Here is a 23,543-nt window from a genome sequence, read left to right on the forward strand (position 1 = left end):
ATACTACCTATTAACAAAATTAGGCATCAATAATAGTAAGGCGACTTTTTGCGGTTCATAGTAGGTTTCGCCAAATCTGCAGCTGTCAAGATGTGGGTGATACCTTTCACGTGTGTTAGTGGGCATCCAGTTGCCCCCCTCCCTAAAAGGAGCTTGGCTTAATATTCTCTTGACATGATATAGCTATTTTCTCTTGGCGCTTACCTGATGAAGAGGCTGCTATATTGCCTGGCATGAAAGAGGATTTTTTTTTCTCTCTCAAAAAGAGAGATCGAATTCTTAGCTTTCAGAGGGAAAATTTTCTAAGAATGAACGAAGCGAAAGTGCAATCGCTTTATTTTGACTAACCACCATTTTAGTAATAGCTTAGCTTGTCTGGTGGATTTATGTAGTGTTTCTGCAATTTGAAATGAACCATAGAACATTTTTTCTGAACATTGAAAATATTTTGACCTAAGTCATTATTAACAGTTACGTTACAAAAGTATTAGAATTTTTTTAATTGTAGCTCAACTCTAATTTTTCATTGAGCACAATTATTACATTAATTAAATTTAATGAAATCAATCGCAATGTTATTATTATTATAATTAATAATTTTAAACTAAACAATTCATCTGCATGAATGAGGTTTGAAAATGAAACACATATAAGAATTTAACATAATAAGATGATTTCACCATAAAAACATAATTAGAAATTATAATTTTGTTTCAGGATTTTATGTATTTCTATGTACTACTGATATTTAAGCCATGATACAGTCTTACAAAGTATTTTTTTCAGAACTAAATTAAATTCGCATGTCATGTTCAGTACAAAACTGAGAAATCATTCAATAGACTCTAATTGTATTGTTGAATTCCATGCCAACTGAAACCAGTAGTAGAATTCCAAGCGTAACAGAGGGGATATCGCACATGTATTTTATCATAAAAAATGTAGTGAAAACAAAAAATTGTGCAATAATATGCTACTTTAAGGTGCAATGTTTAATTAAATGGCATGATATTTCCCTGTAACTATTTGTCAAATTTGCAAAATGTCCCCTCTGTTACATTGCATTTTTTGAAGTTTATAAAAATGTGTAAGCAATTTAAAAAGTCTTATAATAATTTATTTTACCATGTAATGTGATTCTTAAACAAAAAATTACAAATAATGTTTAGGATGTTCCAAATGACAGAATATAGCGGAAATAACAGTGCATGTGAAAAATGTGGGATTTTCTTCGTTCCCTCTTTTACGGACGCTTTTAAACCTGGCAATTAAATTATGAGGCTCTTCTATTATTCTATGCAATTAAATTAAATATTGCACCTTAAAGTAGCATGTTGCACAATTTTTTGTCTTCACATATATTTAATACATATTTTAGGATAAAATACCCGTGTGATTTCTCCTCTGTTACGCTTGGAATTCTACTACTGGTTTCAGTTGGCATGGAATTCAACAATACTATTAGAGTCTATTGAATGATTTCTCAGTTCTGTACTGAACATGACATACGAATTTAATTTAGTTCTGAAAAAAATACTTTGCAAGACTGTATCATGGCTTAAATATCAGTAGTACATAGAAATACATAAAATCCTGAAACAATGGAATTCTACTATATTAACAAAATATTTTCACGGCAATTTTACTTATTATTATCAAGCACAACATTGTTAAACGTGGTTTCATTATGAACTTATTTTTTTTTCAAACCGATTTCTTATTTTTCACAAAAAAAAAATTTTTGAAAATTTTTTAGTTTCCAGAAAAATCTACTTAATTAAATAAAATAAATTAAATATAACTTCGATTTTTATCGTACGAAATGAAGAAATGTAAATTAATTTCCTCAATCCAAACAATTTTTAACCAATGTGGTAGGAGACATTGAAAAAAGTTTGAATAGCAGAATCAAAAGTAAGTAGTTGAAAGGCGAATTGGAAATATTTCTCAAGAAATACTTCAAAAGTGAAATTTGGCCATGGAATTTCTCATACTTATTGAAAGGTTTAAGAGACCGGCAATAAATTACGAACGAAAACAAGTATTTTTGAACACCCTATGCCCGAAAATAAGACAATATAAGATTGTAACTTGCATTGACTACCTTGGTTGTTATTTGCAATAATTGCATAAAATGCTGAAAATCCATTTTACAGAGATTATGGAGATATTATTCTTATGAAAAAAAAAATTTTTTTTTTGGCTATAATTTTGCAAACAATCAACAAAATTTACGGAGCTATATTCAATGAATATTAAAATTGCTATTTTATAGTTAATATTAAAAATAGCTCAAAATATGAGCCTTTAAGATAGTTTTTTCACTCGACGCATAAGCGGAACAATTAGTTTTATCATTTTTTTTATATATACTTAACATTTTTATAGATTTATTATATATTCAACAGATGATTAAGGGTTTAATGCTTTTATTAAACAGTAATGAAAATAACGTCTTCCCTTTAAACTTATCGTCATGTAGATTAGGAAGGAAAAAAATATCACGTGATTGAAATTTTATCGCAGAAAACAAGGAACTCATAATTTAGGAGCTGGAACAAATTTTTTTTGTGAAAGGCCTTTTAAGAACTGTCTTTGCGTTTCATGAAGAGGAAAAGTACGAAATTCTTCCATGTTAGTTTAACAGCAATGGGACGCTTAACTTTTTTTTGAAATTTATTTTCTAACTTCTTGAAATTCCTAACCATTGAACACCATCATGCAAGAAATATTTAATATTTTATGTGGATGTAATAATTTTTATTAATAATTCTTTCAATTATTCTATTAATAATTTTTTATATGTTTACCCTACGAATTATCTAAGTAACTCTAAAGTTATAAAATAATCTTCTAAGTATTTCTTAAGAAAATCATGAAAACGTCAAAATCTTAAAAGTGTCTCTTCCATTATTGTAGTATAATGTGTATTATTATTACACAATTATTGTATTCTCGCACAAACATGCGAAGTAGGGCTTCTATTAATAGTCCACGCTAAAACATTCTTAACTCTTAGAATATGTTAAAATCACATTAAATTACCCTCCCATTAAAGGTAGAATTAATCATCTATGTCCTCAAAAATGAGATAAATCGGTTTTCCATTTGTGACCCTTTATCGTTTTTGGCGTCATAAAGGCTTGGCGAGTAACGATCTCCTTGGGCTGGTTTGATTTTTCAAGATTTCCTCCTCCTACTCCATTAATCATTCAAGTAAGAAAACACTTTTTGGCGAAACCTACAAGACAGCACTTTTTACGTCTTTTAAGCGAATTAGTATCATTTCTTAATTTATTTTGATTTTTAGTACATAGCTTAGTATTTATTTACTTCAAATTGTAACAATTAAAGCTAAAATTCAAAATTAAACTCAGTGGCGCGACAGCCCATAGCCTAGTACTGCGAAGGCCTACTGTTCCCATCTCAGTTTTCTTGACCTGGTGGTATAGGAGCAGATGTTCCGGTTAGGTGGTCAGCAGAAAGCAGAACCCACAGTGTTTAGTCACCAAGCATGCTTGATACTCATTTTATCAACCCACTGAAGGGATAAAAAGTGGAGTCAACCTTGTCAGAACGCCACTCGGCCATCAATTTGTAACTAATACCAAAATTAGTTATCATTTACTCCAATAATATTAGCGTTTTATTACTTTTCTCTACCAATTAGTACCATTTCTTCCTTCATAACTTATTTTCTTATTAATAACTTATTTTCTTTCTTCATAGTGCATAACTTATTTTCTTTTATTTCAATTACTGTTGATTTTAAAATATTCAGTTTTATAAAAACACGTTTTAAAACTTCTCCGCTTACCATGATGTCAGTAGTGCCTATTATCAACATTGAGTGTCACTGATGTTAATAATAGTAAGACAACTTCTTAGGGTTCCACGTACCGAATAAGTACATTTTCACCATTAATTTTACTTTTTATTACATAGCCTATTATTTTTCTTTCTATTAGTACCGATTACCAAACTTAGTTAAGCATTATTGACGTCAAAAAACCGATTGGTGACTTTTTGCGCTCTATTAAATGAATTAGTACAATTTCACCATTACTTTAGCTTTTTTTTGTACTTAACTTACTATTTTAATTTAATTTGTAACTACTACCAAAAATAATTTTCATTAATATTAATATTGGCGCTTTTTTTTAACATTTATCTTCAGCAAATTAATACCATTTCTCTCTTAAATTTGCTTTTTAGTACGATACGTATTTTTTTTTTTTATCACAATAACCGTTGATATTATTCAGTTACATAGAAACACGTTTTGAAAACATATCAATAAACACGTGGTATCACGATCATTTATATAACTTGTACACAACGAATTATCTTAATCTTTACATATAAAATCAGTTTCCACTCCTCTTTCCCCCAAACATTTTAACACCTCTTTTACTGAAAGCAAGCGATTAAAAAAAAAAAAAAAATAGTTTTGAGCTCCAAGTTAATTTTTCACTTTTGTACGAATAAGACCAAAAATTTAAAATGTTCTTTCGATTGATGCTCAACTGTATTGACTAGAATGTTGACCTACTTAACTATTATAACATAATAAAATAACATGTAATTAGGACATTTATTCTAATAACTGTATTAAATATTGATAGCAACTTAATAAAACCCTTGAATTTATTGATTAAAAAAATTATTAAAATAAACATTTATATTTTTTGTAAATTATAATTATTTTATAAATCAGGGAATATATTATAGTCATGATTTATAGGAAATATTTATGTGCATACAAGTAGGAGAGCAGAAAATTCTCAGTCCCTAGTACTTCTTCAGAACAAAGTTTTTGTTGTTGTTTCATCGATATTTCTCCAAAAACTTTAAAATTTTTCTTTTAGTACAATAACTTTTTAAAAATATTTTTGGAAAGAAAAGTTTATATAAGAAAAGAAATTTGATTTTACACAATTCTTGAAAAAGCCAGCATATGTCAAAAATTATTAGAAATCGAGACATAATGAAATAGCAATAATTTATTAAATTAAAAGTCTCACTCATAAATTTAAGGAATTCAAACTAATTAATGCACACATTTACATTTAATGTTTTTTTTAACAAGGAGAAATTTTGCAAAGCGACACATTTTTTAAAAATACGACATTTTGTAGGAATTACTTTAGACCGAAAATTTTCTTTCGGCTGCCTGAATTTCCCTTTAAACCTTATTCATATGATTAGATGTATTCTGCTAACCTGCATATAAGTAATTAGCAACAAACATTTAGAATTTTTTTTAAAAAAAAAACTTTTTTTTTTCTAAGTTGAGATTAGACAATTATTGGAGACCACATTAGTTTTATTTAATCTAAAAAATCTGCCTAAATTGAGGCATAAAATAATTAAATCAATATTTAGATTGATATTAATTAACTCATAGGTATTATTTATATTATATTAAGAGTCAATTAATTTTGGCTATATTTTCTTATAATGATATAATATAAATTATAGTAGTATTATAATGTAAGCATTGTGCATGATTTTATGCCTAATAAAATGTCTCCAATGTTAAATAAAGTAACTTGTCCTCAAAAACAAAATACCAACCCTGTAATTAGGCAATGTGCACTTATAGAAAAATTTTCTTCCTATTGTTGAAAGTTAAAAACTAGTTTCTGAGAAAGAATAATTTTTTTTATAATATTAGCCATCACAAAAACAATTTATGCGAAATTTTAAAGAAATTCAATATTAAGTGGCTCATTCTATTTTTAAATTAATAACTACTCTATTTAACTATGCAAAAAAATTTAATTTAAAAACTATAATTACACTATTATTTAAAAAAGGTTAACGAGTGTACTTTTAGATTTAAATAAAAGTTATTTATAAAAGCATATTCAACAAAACATCAACTTAAGAAAACTAATAAATTCATATTACTAACGTAAGTTAGTGAATGGCTTCTAAAAAATTTTAATTATTATTTGGTCCAGTATTACTTTAATGAAATGTTAAAAAAAAAATTTAAAACAAATTTGAAATGTAAATAGAGTATTGAAACTTAACATTTTAACCCCACATCTTTAATAAATGTGAGATAATTGAATTTTTTATTTCAATTGTTTATAAATAAAATCATTGAGAGATGAATTAAAGTTTTTTGGAATGACAAATTTGAATTTTGATCCCTAACTAAACCTAAGATTTTTTTCACTGCATTTAAAGTTCTCAGACTAAATCAGCCCAGATAAGTTCATCACTTCATACTTTTTTCAAATCTTGCCTCTAAATATTAGTGAGTTATTTCATAAAACTTAAGAAAATGTGAAAAGTAATAATATAATTAATAAAAAAAGTAATAAAGTAACAATAAAAGGTTACAAAATTTTTATGCAATAGGTGGACGGTCCCCCAAGTAAAAATATTACGTTTAAAATTCGCATTCAATTCTTAAATTTAATGAATAAAAAGAGAGATGGAAATTTTGAGGTGATGAAGAAGCTTTGTGATTCTAGTCTGCTCTGGGGACCTACATGAAAATACATAATTAGTAAATGATCCCCAAGCCAAGTTTAAAGATGGTACAGATTTAAAATAGAATATCGCAAAGGCCATTAGTTTGTCAGTGACAAATTCACAAGACGATGGCACATCACCTAAGATGAAATTAACAAGAGAAATAAAATTTTCCATCACAATTATGGGAAAAAAATGGCAATGTTTAAGTTGATCTCTGAAATCAGCGAAAATTAGAGAGATTTGGTTTCAAAGGCGGGGTGCGTAGCCAAATCTCTCAACAAAAAATAAGCACCTTTTAAGTATTTTTTAAGCACACAAAATATTTTTTAAGCACTATATACATTAACAAAATGAAAAATAATTTTCAAAGATCATGATAAAATAACTAGTTTCTGACAAAGAACTTTTTCTTGATTATATTAGCCATTATAAAAGGATCAAGAAATTTTTCGGTTCGATATCAGAGCTTGGGAAATGAAGTCTGAAATTGCGAATATCTTGCAAAATGCAGCAGAGTTGCACGTAAGAGTGCAATAATCTCACCGAACCCGGGTCAGTAGACGCGCATGCGGACTCGCAAGTATTTCATCTAACATGTTAAATGATTAGCGCTTTCATACGTTACGGACCAAGGGTATGCCGAAATAGATTGTGATTAAATAAATTGTGAAAACGTTGAGTAGAACTATGTAAAAAGCACTATTTTGCATAATACTTGGCGAAAATCAACATGGTAAGGGGAAAAAAATCCCATTTTCGAAAAGGGAAAATTAAGCACTTTCTAAAAACACCCAATGAAATAAGCACCCTCAAGCACCTTTTAAAAACGCTACGCACCATGAAATGACACATTATGTTTAAATTACCATATTGATGAAAATTCCATCTTTAGTATATTGCAATAAATAATAATTCATCAAAAAATGGTCCACGAGCGTAATATTGTCAGAAGGATATGCATTAACGTTAATTTCCCGTTGGCCAATTTTATCATATCTTTTTAAGCAAATTTAAAACTTTTTGCTAAAACTAAACTAAACTCAGAGGCGCGACAGCCAATAGAGGGCCAAGGCCTACTGTGCCCATCCGTTTTCTTGACCTTAGGCTCTAGAGCGTAGGAGCACATGTTCCGGTCTGGTGGTCAGCAGAACCCCCAGTGTTTAGTTCCCAAGCATGCTTGATACTCATTTATCGACCCAATGAAGGGATGAAAGACTGAGTCAACCATGCCTGGCCCCCGAGATCGAACTAGGGACCTGTGGCACGACAGCGCGAGGCGCTATCGCTCATCCACCAGACGGCAAAACTTTTTGCACTTCTAAAGTTATAAAATTAGTTCATTAATATATCTTTTTTATTATTTAAATTAATAATAGTAGAAAATAGTAGCCAACTGGAAAGCTCTATTTTTTCAAAATATTTAAAGCTGCAATGAAATAACAATTAATTAGGCAAATGTCTTTGAAGCCTTACCAGCACTCAAGAAAGCTTATCGGAGTATTTATATATGATATGAGTTATTTCAATGTCACAATGAATAAAATCATTTTAAACCAATTCCAATATTTGAGAAAAATGTCTGCCTGAAAGGTGGAGAAACTGGCAGGTTTGTCAACATAAAATATATTAAAATTTGTTTCATATTGGAAGAATTCGAAAATCAAACTTAATTTGTCTTTAAATCAGAAAGATAGATTCAATATCTGCCATTTGCACTTTAAGAAAGAGGATTAGTTTAGACCTTGCTATTAATTCCATTTCATTATGTTCATTTTTAGATAGTTATAAATTGAGAAATTTAACTTTTTAAAAAAGAAATGTATTTTATACCTTTGTTATATATTTAGTACTCAGTACACAAAATAGATTTCACTAAAAAAAATTTAACAGGTCAGTAATATTTTTACCATTTAATAATTTTAATTTATTAATGCCATAAATAATCATGCCCATTTTAAACAGTTGATTTACTTTCCTATATATTTAAATGTTATTTCTAACATCTTTTACTTTTGTCTCTTTTAAATTAAATTTTCTTTTGACCGTTTCCATCTCCAAAACAATTCAGAAACTTTTATTGATATATTTATTCGAGATTGAAAATAGGTTATAAAGTGCAAAAAATTGAATACTATAATACATCAAATGTATATTGCCCATGGGAACTTATAAAAAAGATGCAAACACACATTAAAATTATAAATAATTAAAAAAAAAAAGAAGACATAAAACACATTTTGTACCAATTGCATATATTTATACTTGACATTTACAAAACAAAAGTAGTTCTATTAAGAGAAACACAATTAAAAAAAAAATTATCACACAACTGAAAAAATGAAAAAACTTCTTTGGCTGCTTGCGTTGAGGTATAGATTGTCTTTTGCACCACAAAGTTTAAATCACTGCTGATTATAAATATTAGAAAATATAAACACTCAGAACAGAAGAAATGCTTTTCTTAAAATTTGTAAAGATATTCATTGTAGTGACTTCTTCAAGAAAACAACAAGTACTTTCTTATATATAAGTGTTGTCTTGTATTAACATCAGCTTTTTTTAAGGATTTCTTCTGAAATAGTAGCTATAAAAAATACACAATGTCAATTGGTACTGTAACTGTATAAACATTTTTCTGTCTGTTTCAGTACTGTACAAATATGGAAAAAGATTTCACAGCTTCTTGAAGGAGAGAGAGAAACAGAAAAAACTATTTACTTCTTTAAGATTCTCACTTGAGTCAAGGAGATGCATAGAGAGCCCTCTCCTTAAAGGGGGGCTGTATTAAGGAGAAAATAATGGCAGTTGAGGGTGTAACAGAGGTGCAAAGTAATTATTTTTTTAAGAGCAAATTAAGAAAAGAAACTCTCCCATTGTTATGAATGAAGAGGAAAATTAATACTAAATGGAAGTAGTGCTCCAAATATTCCTGCATTAGTGAAAAGAAATCACAGTCTCTCATGTAAAGTCAAAGTTTGTTCACTAGCAGGAGAATTATGAGCAGTTGAGTGCAGCCTTTTGGAGTTGGATCTTCCAGACCCTAAAAATAAGTTCCAATATATAATTAAAGATACAAGTTAATAAAGGTAAAAAAGTGAATAGAAAATTAAAGCTGTAACTGAGGACCATAAAAATATATCACCATATTATTATTTATGTTAAGTACCGGTAATGTACGTTATCGCAATACACTTATTATTAAATATAGTCCGATAATTTGTATGTTGTCAATAATAGTTTCACAATTTTAACAGCTATTTCCCCCAAAAAACAATAGTATCAAAGTGAATCCTAAACACGAAGTTGCACATAAGTCACCCTAATAAACAGCAGTATTTTATGAAGAGAAATTGCTAACATACTGCCATTATAAAAGAAGAAAAAAAACCAGTACAATCAATGAAATTATAATATATCTCATGCTGACTAACGTAATGTCTAATAAACTTTAAACATAGGATATTTAAAAGATTTTTACAGCCAATAAAATACATTAACTATATTACACTAATCTTTCATTGCAATATATATGGAAATGAGGTGGCTGGTGTCCTGGCTAAAGAAGGAGCCAGTATCATGCAGTGCATCCAGAGAGAAATACCTTATTATTTTATAAACAGAACAAACAAAAATAACGCCAATAAGAAATATGAGAATCATTTAAACGAATATAGCCATAATAATAGCCGTAGATATTTAATTCATTTCAGATATTGTTTACAACAGGGATGGCAAATTTTTGTCAAGGTGGAAAAAACCTAAATAAAAACAAGCCTGGCAAATTTTTACCAAGGTGGTAAAACCACAGAAAAACAGGCCTGGAAAAAATAGCTTTTGGCAGTAATTTTGTTGTTGGCAAAAATTGATAAAATGGATACTGCTTATTTAAAATATAGAACTATGATTAACAGCTAAAATAAATCTATGGTTACAGTTATATTTTACAGCTAAAACCAGTAGCAGATGTGTTTCTGCTAAATGTCATACAGAGTATGTATCATATCCGATAGTTTAATGTTAGCAGATTCTTGCTATTTAATTTGAAAAGGACTTGGTGCCTTCTTTTAAAATTAAAAAAAGTTTCAACCAAGCAACTGTACAATATCATCTCATACTTTTTTTTACGACACCAAAGTACTGAGAGGAATTGGTAGCTAATAAAAATTTTTAAAAAAAAACTTAGCATTTTTCACAGAATATTGATATCAATTACATTCAGGGTATCTGCTACATTTTAGATTTTCAAATTCATGATTTTCCATGAATAATTCCAAGAATTTTTCATGGCTTAACGAAGTTACTATTTTCTCCGACAAAAACAGAATAATAAATTTAAAAAGTATTATAATAACATTAATTAAATTGATAGGCATAACCAAAACTGTTATACTCTGCATCTTCATATTTATTGATTTTAAATTTAAAAAGCCGAGTAAAGAAAGAGTTGAAGCAATAAAATTGCTGAAAAAATAATAGCTGAGTAAATAATTTTTTCCTTCTTTTTTTCTTTCTGCAGAATTATATTCCAAAGATACTTTTCTGTTCATCAGAAAGAAAAGAAATACTCTTGATTTTTCTGCTTGCTTCAGCTAGAATTTTAAATTGATAAAATAAAAATAAATAAATAATAATTCTGAAGAAGTCTAAAAGATAAGTCGCTCTAGAAACATTTTTTAAAAGAACACCATAATTTATAAAGAACATGATAGAAAAATTTTATATTTTAATAAAATACGACTGAGTGGGAATTTTGTTACAAATTCAGATATTCGGAACACCATGAAATTCCATTTTAAAAATAAAATTTTTCAGCGACTTAAATTCATGATTTTCTTTAAAAACAATAGTTAAAATCATGACATTTCATGAAAAATTTTGTTCAATACCGAAATTCATAGCTTTAAATGATTTTTCATGACTTTCCAGGTGTGCGGATACCCTGTACATTTCTTGAGTCATTAAATTTTATTTATTATCATATAAGTCTTTAAATTTAAAATTTCTTGAGAATACAATCATAATTAATTTTATAGCATAAGAAGTCTAAAGATATGTAAATTTAAACTAACTTTTTTCAACTTTCTGGCTTTTTCCACTGTTATGCCACTGTCAAGGCAAATATGCAGCTCTGATTTAAAATATATATCAGTCTAGCACAAAAATACCACGGCCAAAGATTCTTTTCACCGATAAATTAAATTTTTTTTATGAAGACATGGTAACAGCCACCTTTTTCCAACCCAGTACTAGAAATTTTTTATTTTCACTTGTAGTGTAATGTTGTATTGCCATTAATATACCATGAAAACAAATTGAATGATATAAATTCTTACTAATCTAATGCTAAGAAAAATGCCGTTGGATTTAAATTTCTCTGCATTTTTGCATATTTCTCTAATTACTGGATAAAAAAAAAGGCTTAAATAATTTTTTAAAATCAATCTTAAATAGAGTATTTGCAAAGATGTATGGTTTGTGAAACAAACATAAAGGATAAATCAGTGATCTTCAGTCAAGTTGAACACCGAGTTGATACATTGGTTAAAATTTAAATCTCAAAATGAACTGATATAAAAAAATGTAAAACAAATAAATGAAATGCTCAGAAAAAAATAATTTGTGAATTAAAAAATTCAATTCAATTCCATAGAAAATTAAAATTATGATATTAGCATTCCTATATTTCATATTAGCTTCAGACAATATAACTCCTTGAATTTAATAAAAGGTTATTTTTAAACNAGCATTCCTATATTTCATATTAGCTTCAGAAAATACAACTACCTGAATGTAATAGAAGGTTATTTTTAAACTTACCATTTTTTTTTTTTTTGTTTGCTAAAAAAGTTTTCCCTAACAATCTTCTTGACTTTTTCTAACACATCGAGCAACTTTCCTTTTGAACTCTGTATAGTTTTCACGCCATTCTTTCTGTAATTTCAAAATAAATACAATGAAGATACACAAAACAATGAAAATTAGTAATTATTATAAAGCCCTTTCAAAGAATGAGCTTCAAACATCCTCCTTGAATGGTTTGCCATAAAAAGAATTGAACATTGTAATAAAAATTTTATCTATTGACAATTTTATTTATAATGAATTTCAGTAGGTCGAAGTTCTAACTTAACAGGGCAACCACAAACACTCAGCAGATAAAAAGAAAACACAATAGTTAACTTTTATAACAAGAATTTTTTTTCTTCCGAATTCTACTCGTCACACCTCATGTACAACAGTAGAAATAATGTGGATTTTTAACTACATAACACCCCCAAAAGTAATTTAATGTTTCTTTCTCTATTTTAGATAATGTTTCGTTATTTATTCAGATGGAGACTTTTCATGAAAAAAGTAGCAGAAACTTATTTCCTACCTATCAACATTGCAGAAATAAAATAACGGAGATCTTACTAGCAGGATTTTTTAGACTATAAGTAAAGATTTAAAACATCAGGCATAATCATGTAATTCAAAAATTGGAAATAATATTAGCACTTGCATATAGCGATGTAAAAAAAAAAAAAAAACGCGTATAGAAATCTTAAGCTAAAATTTTTTATAAACCATTATTAATTACTTAAACTATAAACACTCAATATACTGCATAGCAATAGCAACATCTGTTGAGGAATAAGAGAAGTACTTTCGCAATCAGCTGATATTTTATCGCCAAATTTTTTTTTAAAAAATTTCTTCAACAAATACTGGAAAATTTGAGAATATACAGGTCAACAGGAGATATTCGTAAAATGTAGGAATCTTCGTTAAAAAACAAGAGATTTGGCAGGTATGTTATTTATTATTAGAAAGCATCAAACAGACATTTTAAAACAGAAGGGTGACAAATTAAAAGACTGTTACAGGTGGAAGAGGTTAAGTCATACAAAACATTTTTATCAATAAACACTATGATTAAAGCCATTAGGTGACATATATATAGTTATTAAAATCTCAATTTTACACACAACTCTTGACATTAAAAAAAAAACATATACTAAATTAACATTTCTGTTGCATATTGCTTAAAATTTTTAAATATTTGTATAATTTTGAGAATAGTGTTTATGTAGTTAAATATCTAAGACAGATCCTAAATAATCACAGAAATGCTGATGCATTATCAAGAAAGACCTTCAATGAAAGCTACCAATATTGCTCTAGAATACAGAGAAGAAATATTTGCTGACAAATTCCGTGCCACGGTTTTAACGACACCATAACCCAATCCATGTCGTAATGAAGCGGAAAGACAAGCCTGAATGAAAGAATCTGATATAAAATCTATCGTTGATGCAAGGTACACTCAAAAAAGAAATTTGTTTATTATTCCTCTTCAATTTAAATGAACATCCGTGCTCCAAATTACATATAAAACATGCCTAGAAAACTTAAGTTTGCTAAAATTGTATGTTATTATAATTAAATTGTATATTAAATTGTACATTTCAACAAACAAAAAATTACTAATTTTAGAATTCATCACTTCTCAAATATGATTTAAACAAAATAAATTTCAAAAACCATTTCACAAGAACGAATTATTAATTTTTTTTTTGAGGTTACTGGAGTACGCTTTTCACAAAGGTATTTAAATATAAATTTTTTATTCAATATTAAAACAATCACCATGTTAACAGATACTTACAGCAGCATCCACATTGGCAGGAGATTCATCATTAGGATCAGCCAGCATGGAAATAACCGAAATGAGTATGGTCTCCACAGTGTGAACGGGCAACCACCGTTCAGATGCTTTTTCATAGCCAAATTTGTCATCACCTGGCTCATGTAATATAGATATGCAAACATCACCAGTTTTATCAACTGCAAACAAAATAACAAAAAATTAGAAATACTGCTAAACTTCCCTATGATGAATTGATTTTACAAATTAACGAAATTTTAATGATGAATTCTTTTAGACTGCAAATTTGAAAAGATGGTGTTTGGAAGATTTTACCTTTAATGCTGCATTTTATAACCAGAAATTATTAAAATGCTGAATACAATATTTTGTGTGTGACCAAAATGAACACAAAATAATGAAAAAAGTATGAAAATATGTTTCATAAAAATTTTGAGTCAAAGGGTTAAGAGGCAAAACTGTTTTTCATCTTTTTGAAGAAAATTTTCAGCATGACATCAACAGTTGTGTTTATCATTTAAGCTCCTTTAATCTTTATTTAAAGTAATTTAAAAATAAATTTCTTGCCCTGAGTGATTTACTTTATTTTGAAATTTTTTTGACTTTCTAAAGAAAAATACAAATTTCCAACTTTCCCATTACAAAAAAAATTTCACTGACTTTACCAGGCACCCTGTTAAATAATTGTTTTCAGGCCTAAATGCAGTTTTTATGAAATATGAAGCTCCCTTTTATGAAATTACATAAAAGCAATAACTTTAAATTTCTAATAATAAAAAATGTGACCAGAAATATGATATACAAGCTGAATGCACACACAATTATGCACTGCTGCCATCTATAGATGGACTTTTTTTTTTTTTTTTTTTTTTTTTAAAGAAAACCCAGGTTTTTCCCAGCCTTACTTAGACATAATATAAATCACTTAGACATAATATAAATCACAAGAATCAGGAAGGAAAATCTATTCAATGCCACTGTTGAGAACACACTGAAAAACCCTTTTTATGTTGAATTACAACTCTATAACAATCAAAAAAAATTATAACTCTCCTTAGAGCCAATAATAAAAATAAAAAATTTTTTATGAATAAATGCATCTCTCGCCTTACTTTACAAGTATTGTGATAACCTCTGCCATTATCACCCTTTTAATACTCAGCTGAAAATTCAAAATCTAGACAAATTCATCCCTTTCCTTCTATTTCAACATTTATTTTTTCGTGAATAATTGTCACAATAATAATTTAATGAAATGCACACATGGTAACTCAATGAACGACATGAAATGTAAAAAGAGCCCTCTTAAGAAGTCAGTGTTCAAAAAATGAAACACGGCACTTCCACAGAAGGTAAGATAGGGATGAATTTTTTTCTTCAAATTAAATTTTTATAATATTAGATCTTTTTTAAGTTAATCTTATAATAATGATAAAAAAATAAGTACAACTAAAATAAAAAAAAGGTCAATATTGTTCATTGTGAGAGTAACAAAAACCTTTAAATTTATCTTAAATTAGTAATATTTCATTAAAATTATATATAAAAAAAAAAAACATATTACACGTGGATGAGCTGTTTATTTGTTTTTATAAAACAGCCAATGGTTCAAAACTGATTCATACAATTTATTTACAGTTATTCTAAATTTAACTTAATAACAAGAACAACTGCAAACTTTTTTGTTTAAGGAATTATTTTTATCTTTTTTAAACCAACTGCAATAGCTTCAAGAAGATAAAATAGCGATAAAATAGTGTGGAAGATCAGCACATCCACATCTCATAACTTAATAAAAAATATGAATCCGAGCATGCTTGTTACAAATAACTTTACAAAAATTCAATAAATTTACATCAAAGGACCAAGCTTATTAAATTTGGTAAATACAGTGCACAAAAACAAAACACTCTAAATAACTTTTGATCTAATGACAGCACCTCCAAAAACTTGAACTCAAATCTCAATGTTTTAAGGGGTACCTCAAATATTCTAATTTCTTAGTGCAGATGATATCTTAAGTTAAAAAATCAGAAACAAAAATGCACTTTCTTCGGAATTAAAACACCATTTTTTCAACAGATTTGGATTCTTGATTCTCAAAATATAGGAAGCAGATGCACTATGGGGAATATGGTCTCAATAGTTTGACCAGGTGAGCGGTTGAAAAAGATTAATTTTACTTTTTTGCATACTTTCCAATGTCTCCAGATTTTTCTTAAAACGAATCAAAAATTTTTGATAATTATTTTTCATTTTAATCAAAAATAGTCAAGAAATTTTTTAATTGCAAGGTATAAAAATGTTTTTATTTTAAACTATGATTATCTAGTTCTTAAAATTTTTTTTTTATGAAATCGGTCGATAACTCTTCAGAAAACAAACTACCTTCTAAAAATTTGATGAAAATGCAAAAGTCATGATTTTTGTTATCAAACTAGAAATGGCCTAAAAACAAAGAAATATTTTTTTTTAAAAAAATTGTAAAATAAAGTCTTTTTTATCTTCATTTCATCACCAGAGATCATTGTTGACTTAAAGAAATTAAATAAATAAACCAATATAAACTTATTTACACTCATAATGTGCTTTGTAAATCTCTTATCAAATCTTCGAAAAGTAATTGTGACATTAAGTCACAGCCTAATTTCTAAATATCCCGTTTTGTTAATCAAAATACTTATTTTTTCGGCTTAATTTATAATTTTATGATATAATTTTTATTGTCTTCATCTTTTTCTTCTCGCCCCTTAACGCGTTAGCGCAATGAGGACATTTTCCCCAGGAAGTTCCTTGCACGTTCCTCAGACACTCCTTTTCTTGGAAAAAAGCTGTCGGCGACCTTTGATGTCAACACATGTTTTTAGTTACTGTACGGTCGCCGTTAGTATTTAATTATGCTTAAATTTAAGGGGTTAGTCAACTCACTTCAGTTCGCTCCTTAAGTTAGATTCTTTTGCTTTTTAGGAAGTTTAACTTCCACTTCTAGCTATTTCTTTAAATACCGCCCATTTCTGGGAGCGGGCAGCATTCGAAGTTTTTGTCAACACATACTTACGATCCCTTAACAGGGGTTTTTAATTTTCACCCCCTCCTCTCTTTGGAGAGACGGAGTTTTGTTTGTCTGTTTAAATACATGACGGAGATGTTACACATCCTTTTCTTACACCCCCCATGGGTGCTTGTGAGCTGTCGAGCTCGGCTGTGATGAAATCCTTCTTCGCCATGCAGATGTTTTTGAAAAGATGACTCCAGCGGCATCCCACTCCCGCGTTCCATGAGTTTGGTTACATCTCGAAAGTTTGGTATGAAAATGCCAAATGTGATTTGAAGAAGCGGTCCATAGTCCTCCACTGATGGCCTATCCTTTTCAATCATGTGCCAGAAGTTAGTGTGCTGATATTTATAAGGTTCTTTGTGGCTGTGCCCCTTCGATGTCATGCTCTACTATTATCCAATTTAACAAACCATCTGCTGCTGTTAAAAATAAAAACGAACATTTGTTTGATCAACCAGAACTCATTTATTCTGTGTCCTTTTTAAGAACATTGTTTTCCAACATTTTAGACATCCCAAGGTAAACCTGCGACAGGTATGTGAAACTCCATTACAATGACATCTTGATTTTTTAGTGTGTTTTCTTTTATGTTTTTATCTCTAAGGGTTATTGCTCACATCGCATAAATTTAATTGTATTTTTTTAGTTTTGGCCAATCTTTTTAAATTTTAACAACACCATTTTCATAACAGTAATGTAATAGGAATAACACATTTTTTTTTAAACAAGAAAATAAAACATACGTTTCTGATATATTGAATGAAAAGGCTGCATTAGATTCTATTAATGCTAAAAAAACTTCAAGTTAAAAAAAAGAAGAAAAAAAACAATGGTCAAGTTCTGAACACCAAAGCCAGCAGTAGAGCACAAACTAAATATTTATAACTTTCAAATTTTAAATATTCTCGCAATAATAAACTTTATAAACAATTTAATTCATAGTTTTCACGCCACATAATTTTTTATATGGTAAAAATTTTGAATATATTCTTTTAGTAACTAAATTTTTCTAACAATAACTTTTTCAACTAAAACAACTCTGAAAGAAAAACAGGTTATTGGTACAATAGGAACTCTTCAAAATATTTATAATACAAGTATTACTTTCATACATATAATTCGAAACTAATGCAATGCAAAAACCACTTTTGTACAAACCTTTAAATTCAAATTAAACTTTTATTACAATAGCTTTAAATTTAAATGAAAATATCCAATTTAGAACAAGCTTTTTCTAATCCTTTATCCTGAGTTCACCATGGAAATAAAAAAGGTCACTTCGAGTTTTAAAATGGCACTCACTTAACGCCATAAAAAGTTATGAAATGAGCAATATTAAGTCATATATTAATATCTCAAGCTCTGAAAAAAAAAAAGATACTTACAAAAACTTAATCAGTTGAGAATAATATTAACAAGTAAATATTTGTAATAGCAATCAGAAGCAGAACACAGATAATTTTACCAGCGTGTAATTATTATTTAAACAGTGAAATAATGTCCTTCAAAATGGAAAATGAATTAAAAGGCATTGTTTTAAAGGGATAGTGATAAAAAAAAGGACGAAGGAGGTGCATTTATAAGGAAGAGGGGGCAAACAGGGTCCTTATATGAATGCTTATGGAGAATACTGGTTTTTCACTAATTTAAATTGTAATAATAAGATTTTACTTACTGTTAGGATGCCAAATCTCTGTAATGAATTTCATTTTTGGAGGTCGAAGAGGATATTCTTTTGGGAAGTACAAGTGAGCTTTGAAAAAGCCCCCTTCACTGTAAGATAAATACAATAAATTAGCAAAATATTTTGTTCAAAAAAATTTACTTGCATTACAAGCATGCCATTAACTTGGGATTTTTCTGGAAAAATCTATAACAGGGTATCTGCAAAATCTAGTTTTTAAATCCATGATTTCTATCAAACACTTTCCATGACTTATATGGGCAAATACATTATTACTCAATAAAATCAAGATATCGCTAAACACATGATTATAACTTTCTTTCTTTAAAATAATATATATATATATAGTTTTACCAGAGCAATGCTTTGCACACTTTTTTAATAAGTCTGTTTAAACCAAAGCAATAAAAAAAGGACTAAACTAAAAAACTAACAGGGAAGAAAAAAAACATTTTCGGTAACAAACATACAAATTAGAAAATGGATTTAAAAATACTTAATAATGTCCTTTAAGGTCAATTCTATAGATTATGTTAAATTAATTTCACAGAAACAAAAGTATCAACATCATCTCCTGCACTATCAAATTACTATATATATAAATATAGAAATTAAAATAAAATAAAAAAACTTTTTTAAAGATTAAAAAAAAATTATTGACTTCAAAATTTTTCAAAATTAAATCCTTTTTAAAATTAGGTTTCCCTAAATTTTTTAAATATTTATCAGACTTAAAACATTTTACAAGAGTTAATTTGTCACTTCTTTTTTATTAAATAAAATTTTTATATAAGGTTTTGCAAGTGAATACAAATTGTACGTGGGATTTTAAAATCCTGCGAGATTACAAAGGGGCCCAATAGCCAAAATTCCATAATGAACTGGAAATTTCTATGAATTTTTAGTATTTATCACTGAAAATAATGACTTTCCATAACAAATTTTGATCGAGGTCAAAATCCATGATTCTCCAGATGTGAAGATCAGATACCCTGTCTATAGAACCAAATGATCTAGTTGGATTCAAAATTTAAAAAAAGCAAGTTTAAATTAAAAAGTTTAATTCAAAAAGGGACAAAGTGACATTATTTAAGAAAATCTATCAATAGCAGGAATTTATGAAACAATTTTCCTGATAAAGATTTAGCAAAAAATTGTTTAACACATGCTTTTAAACCTAAACTCTTTTAAAGTTTTAACGCACTACATTTTTCCATTAAACTCTTCGACTGTTATAAATTTTATAAAACAGTACTTTATATCAAGCAAATATTTTTGAAGTTGCGGCTTATATATGTACAAATCTTACTATAAAGTATCAGGAGGGCCAATAATGAGAACTTCCCACTTATAAATGTCATTATCATCAATTAAACCAGCAGAAAAACCTTCAACAGGATTTTTCTTCAACTCTGCAATTAAAAAAAATAAGTAATTTAGTAAATATATAGATAACTCACACAATAATAGAACAGAGCATGATACATTGCTAATTACAGCATACCCCCATGTGTAAGGCCTTTGAGCTCTAATAGAACATCGATAAGTCTGTTTCCCCACAGCATTCTGCTCTACTTTTCTCTCTTTCCTACATCATGTGCCAGGTTCATATAATATGACCTTACTAAGGTTATCTTCCGATCCTAATCACTTTGTCAGAATTTTTTTTGTTATATTGCAGTAGCATTCCATTTGTAAATTTTATTTATAGCAGTTAATTTGTCATTTTAAAAAAAATTATCCATTTGTTATGAAAAACATTTAATTTATGTCACTAAAAGCGTTATGTTTAGAATCATAAAAACACTAATTTTCTTAATGAGTAATAAAAATTTCTTTCTTCAAGTTTCGCTTCTCTAATCATTTATTTAATTTTATAAAATACAAGTTTTTGCCCTCTTTAACGAAATATCAACTTCTATGTTTTGTTGCATTTAACACTACACTAAGATAAAAAAAAATCAGTAATATCTTTCCCCCAATTTTTTTTTATTTTATTAGTTAGTATTAATACCATTTTAGTTTTAATGATTTACAAACCCATTAATTGTACATTTTTGGCAAGATATCAGCTTTATCAGAAATTCTTGTAGAGCACGATATCATTCGCTACGTCCAATTTCAACACGAAATTCTATCTCATTATTTCATTTTTCCTACTTAATTTCTTCATTATCTAGTCTAGAATAACAAATTATAGTCTAGATTAAACACAAAATCTATCTAAATCTACAAAAATGAAATCCATATGTTTAATATGCGATCAACACAAGCATTTTTAACTAAACTCATTTGCATAACCCCATTTGCAAGGCCATCGATTTTATATATAAACACAGTTAAAAATAAACACCGATATTTAAATGTTGCAGCCACATGATGCTATCTTATAATTGCGATAAATTAACCCAAATAATACGAATGTTAAAATCCTTTTGTGTAACCTAATTGTAATAAATAAGAAATTTCTTTGTTTACATTAAAGAGAGATATTTGTAATCAAACGCAAAAAAAATAAAAAAAAATAAGTAGGCTTAGCATAAAAGATCAGCATCGAACAAACTTAAAAACAAATATTAAAAAGCATTTCATTAAATTACGTCATTAATTATTCTTGAAATGATAATAACAAAATATAATTGCTGAGAACTCACCATTCAGTTGTTTACGAAGTAATAGTGCTGATTGTTGGGCAGCCATGAAGCAATTTGTTCAGTTTATTGGCCAAAACGAATAATAAAGGAATAAATAAATATTTGTAATTAATATCAATAGGCGCATGCGCTTATCGTTAAAATTACTATCCGACAGTTTAAAAAATTACTATTAAATGTTGAATTATGGAATTTAATAAAAAATAACTGTCATCAACTTATCCCAATCAATGTACACAACACGGGCCAGCAGCAGAACATTATTAAATGAATGGGTGTTGCCAAATTCTTTTTCTGAAATCAATATTACAAAAACAGAGTATTTTATAATGACGTCAGATATTTCATATTGAGGTCTTCTTAGACTCTGTTCTCACTACATGTGGTTCACGCTACTTGATCGTTGTCGAAATACAAATATCCCTTTTGTGAATTTATCACCAAAGAAAATATTTCACCAATCAGGCTTTTAATCTCTGTTAACGGCATTCAGAGATTCTTGAATCACATGCTGTAAGAATGGCCCTTAAGAGAGTTTATGAAACACTAAGGTTACTGTACAAACAAATTTTAATCAACAATTGGCGATCGCAACGTTTGGAGTTGAACAATAACAGTCATAAACCCCAAAATTGGATCGGCTGCTCAACGACGATTATAAAATATTAGCTACGGTGTCTCAGGGGATAGAGCGTTCACCTTCCTATGAGATGAACTGGGTTCGAAGCCGAGCGATGGCTGGTCAATGCAAATTCTGCACCCGGTTCGCACGAATCACAGTGTTGACGTAAAATATCGCAGAAAACGGATCATGAGTTAGATTTGTAATATTTTTTGCCTCATGCATTTTCTTCGTCGTTGTTAGAAGATCAGTTCCCAGCCCCAGTCTAAAATCCGAAAATTCAAAAATTATGGATGAAACGTGAATTAAATGCTATTAAAACGTGAATAAAGGTAGTTGTTTATTTTCATAAACTGAAACTAAATACCTAATATCCTAAATAAATAGAAAACGTCATTCACTTAATAAAAAAGTTCAATTAGCATACATACATTTGAAGAAAAAAAAGCACTAATTAAAATAGTTTGAAGCAAACAATAACGAAAAGAGCACTTCTTATAAATTGAGGAAAATATTTTTTTCAGATTTTAAAATACTTGTTTTTAACTTTTATAAAGTAAATTAATTAATTTAAAAACAAGCTACACAAATAAATGTAACTCCTAACAATAATCTTGTTTTTATCTTTTGTAAAGTAAATTTATTGATTTAATTTGATTTGATTTCTTCATTTACGTCGCACTAGAGCTGCACAATGGGCTATTGGCGACGGTCTGGGAAACATCCCTGAGGATGATCCGAAGACATGCCATCACAATTTTGATCCTCCGCAGAGGGGATGGCACCCCTATTTCGGTAGCCCGACGACCTGCACGCGAAGTCGAGCACTTTACGGTAGAACAGTTAAACGAGGACCAATACCGCACACCCTCCGTCCCAACGCAGACTGATCCAAGTGGTCACCCACCCGCACACTGACCGCAGTCAGTGATGCTTGACTTCGGTGATCTGCTGGGAACCGTGTCTTAACGATCAGTCCACTGCGGGACTTTTTGATTTAAAAACAAGCTATACAAATAAATATAATTCTTGATATTAACCTGACACGAGTTTTTTAGTCTCCAGAGACAAACTATTTTGACAGCTAAATTTTTTATGCCTTTTGCCCCACTATGCAACTCATATAGAAAAATTAAACACATTTTGACCTGCATTGCAAACTGAGTATTTAATAATACTACACTCTACATCATATTAAAACAGCAGACTGGTTATTGAGCAAAGTAATTACATTATGGATAAAACGAAAGTTATGAATACCGCTGATAATACACATAAAAAATAAAATGTAAAAAATAAATAAATAAATAAAAAAACGGCCACCCCGAATAACTTTTGATCTAATGATCGGATCTTGCGTTCTATAACTCAATCTTAATGGTTCG

General features: G+C 28.6%; 1 protein-coding gene across 1 annotated transcript; it reads right to left on the reverse strand.

Moving 5' to 3' along the window:
• Nucleotides 1-8,727: 8,727 nt before the first annotated feature.
• On the reverse strand, nucleotides 8,728-21,809 carry LOC107450617 (ubiquitin-conjugating enzyme E2 G1). The gene is made up of 6 exons (XM_043051965.2): nucleotides 21,537-21,809; nucleotides 20,192-20,294; nucleotides 18,874-18,971; nucleotides 14,141-14,319; nucleotides 12,310-12,423; nucleotides 8,728-9,532 (listed from the first exon to the last, which is right to left on the reverse strand). Exons 1-5 carry the CDS (start codon nucleotides 21,580-21,582, stop codon nucleotides 12,346-12,348), a joined length of 504 nt encoding a protein of 167 aa, XP_042907899.1. The 5' UTR covers nucleotides 21,583-21,809; the 3' UTR covers nucleotides 8,728-9,532; nucleotides 12,310-12,345.
• Between the last annotated feature and the right edge of the window lie 1,734 nt (nucleotides 21,810-23,543).

The sequence above is a fragment of the Parasteatoda tepidariorum genome, chromosome 7 (assembly GCF_043381705.1).
Source record: "Parasteatoda tepidariorum isolate YZ-2023 chromosome 7, CAS_Ptep_4.0, whole genome shotgun sequence".
Classification (NCBI taxonomy): Eukaryota; Metazoa; Arthropoda; class Arachnida; order Araneae; family Theridiidae; genus Parasteatoda; species Parasteatoda tepidariorum.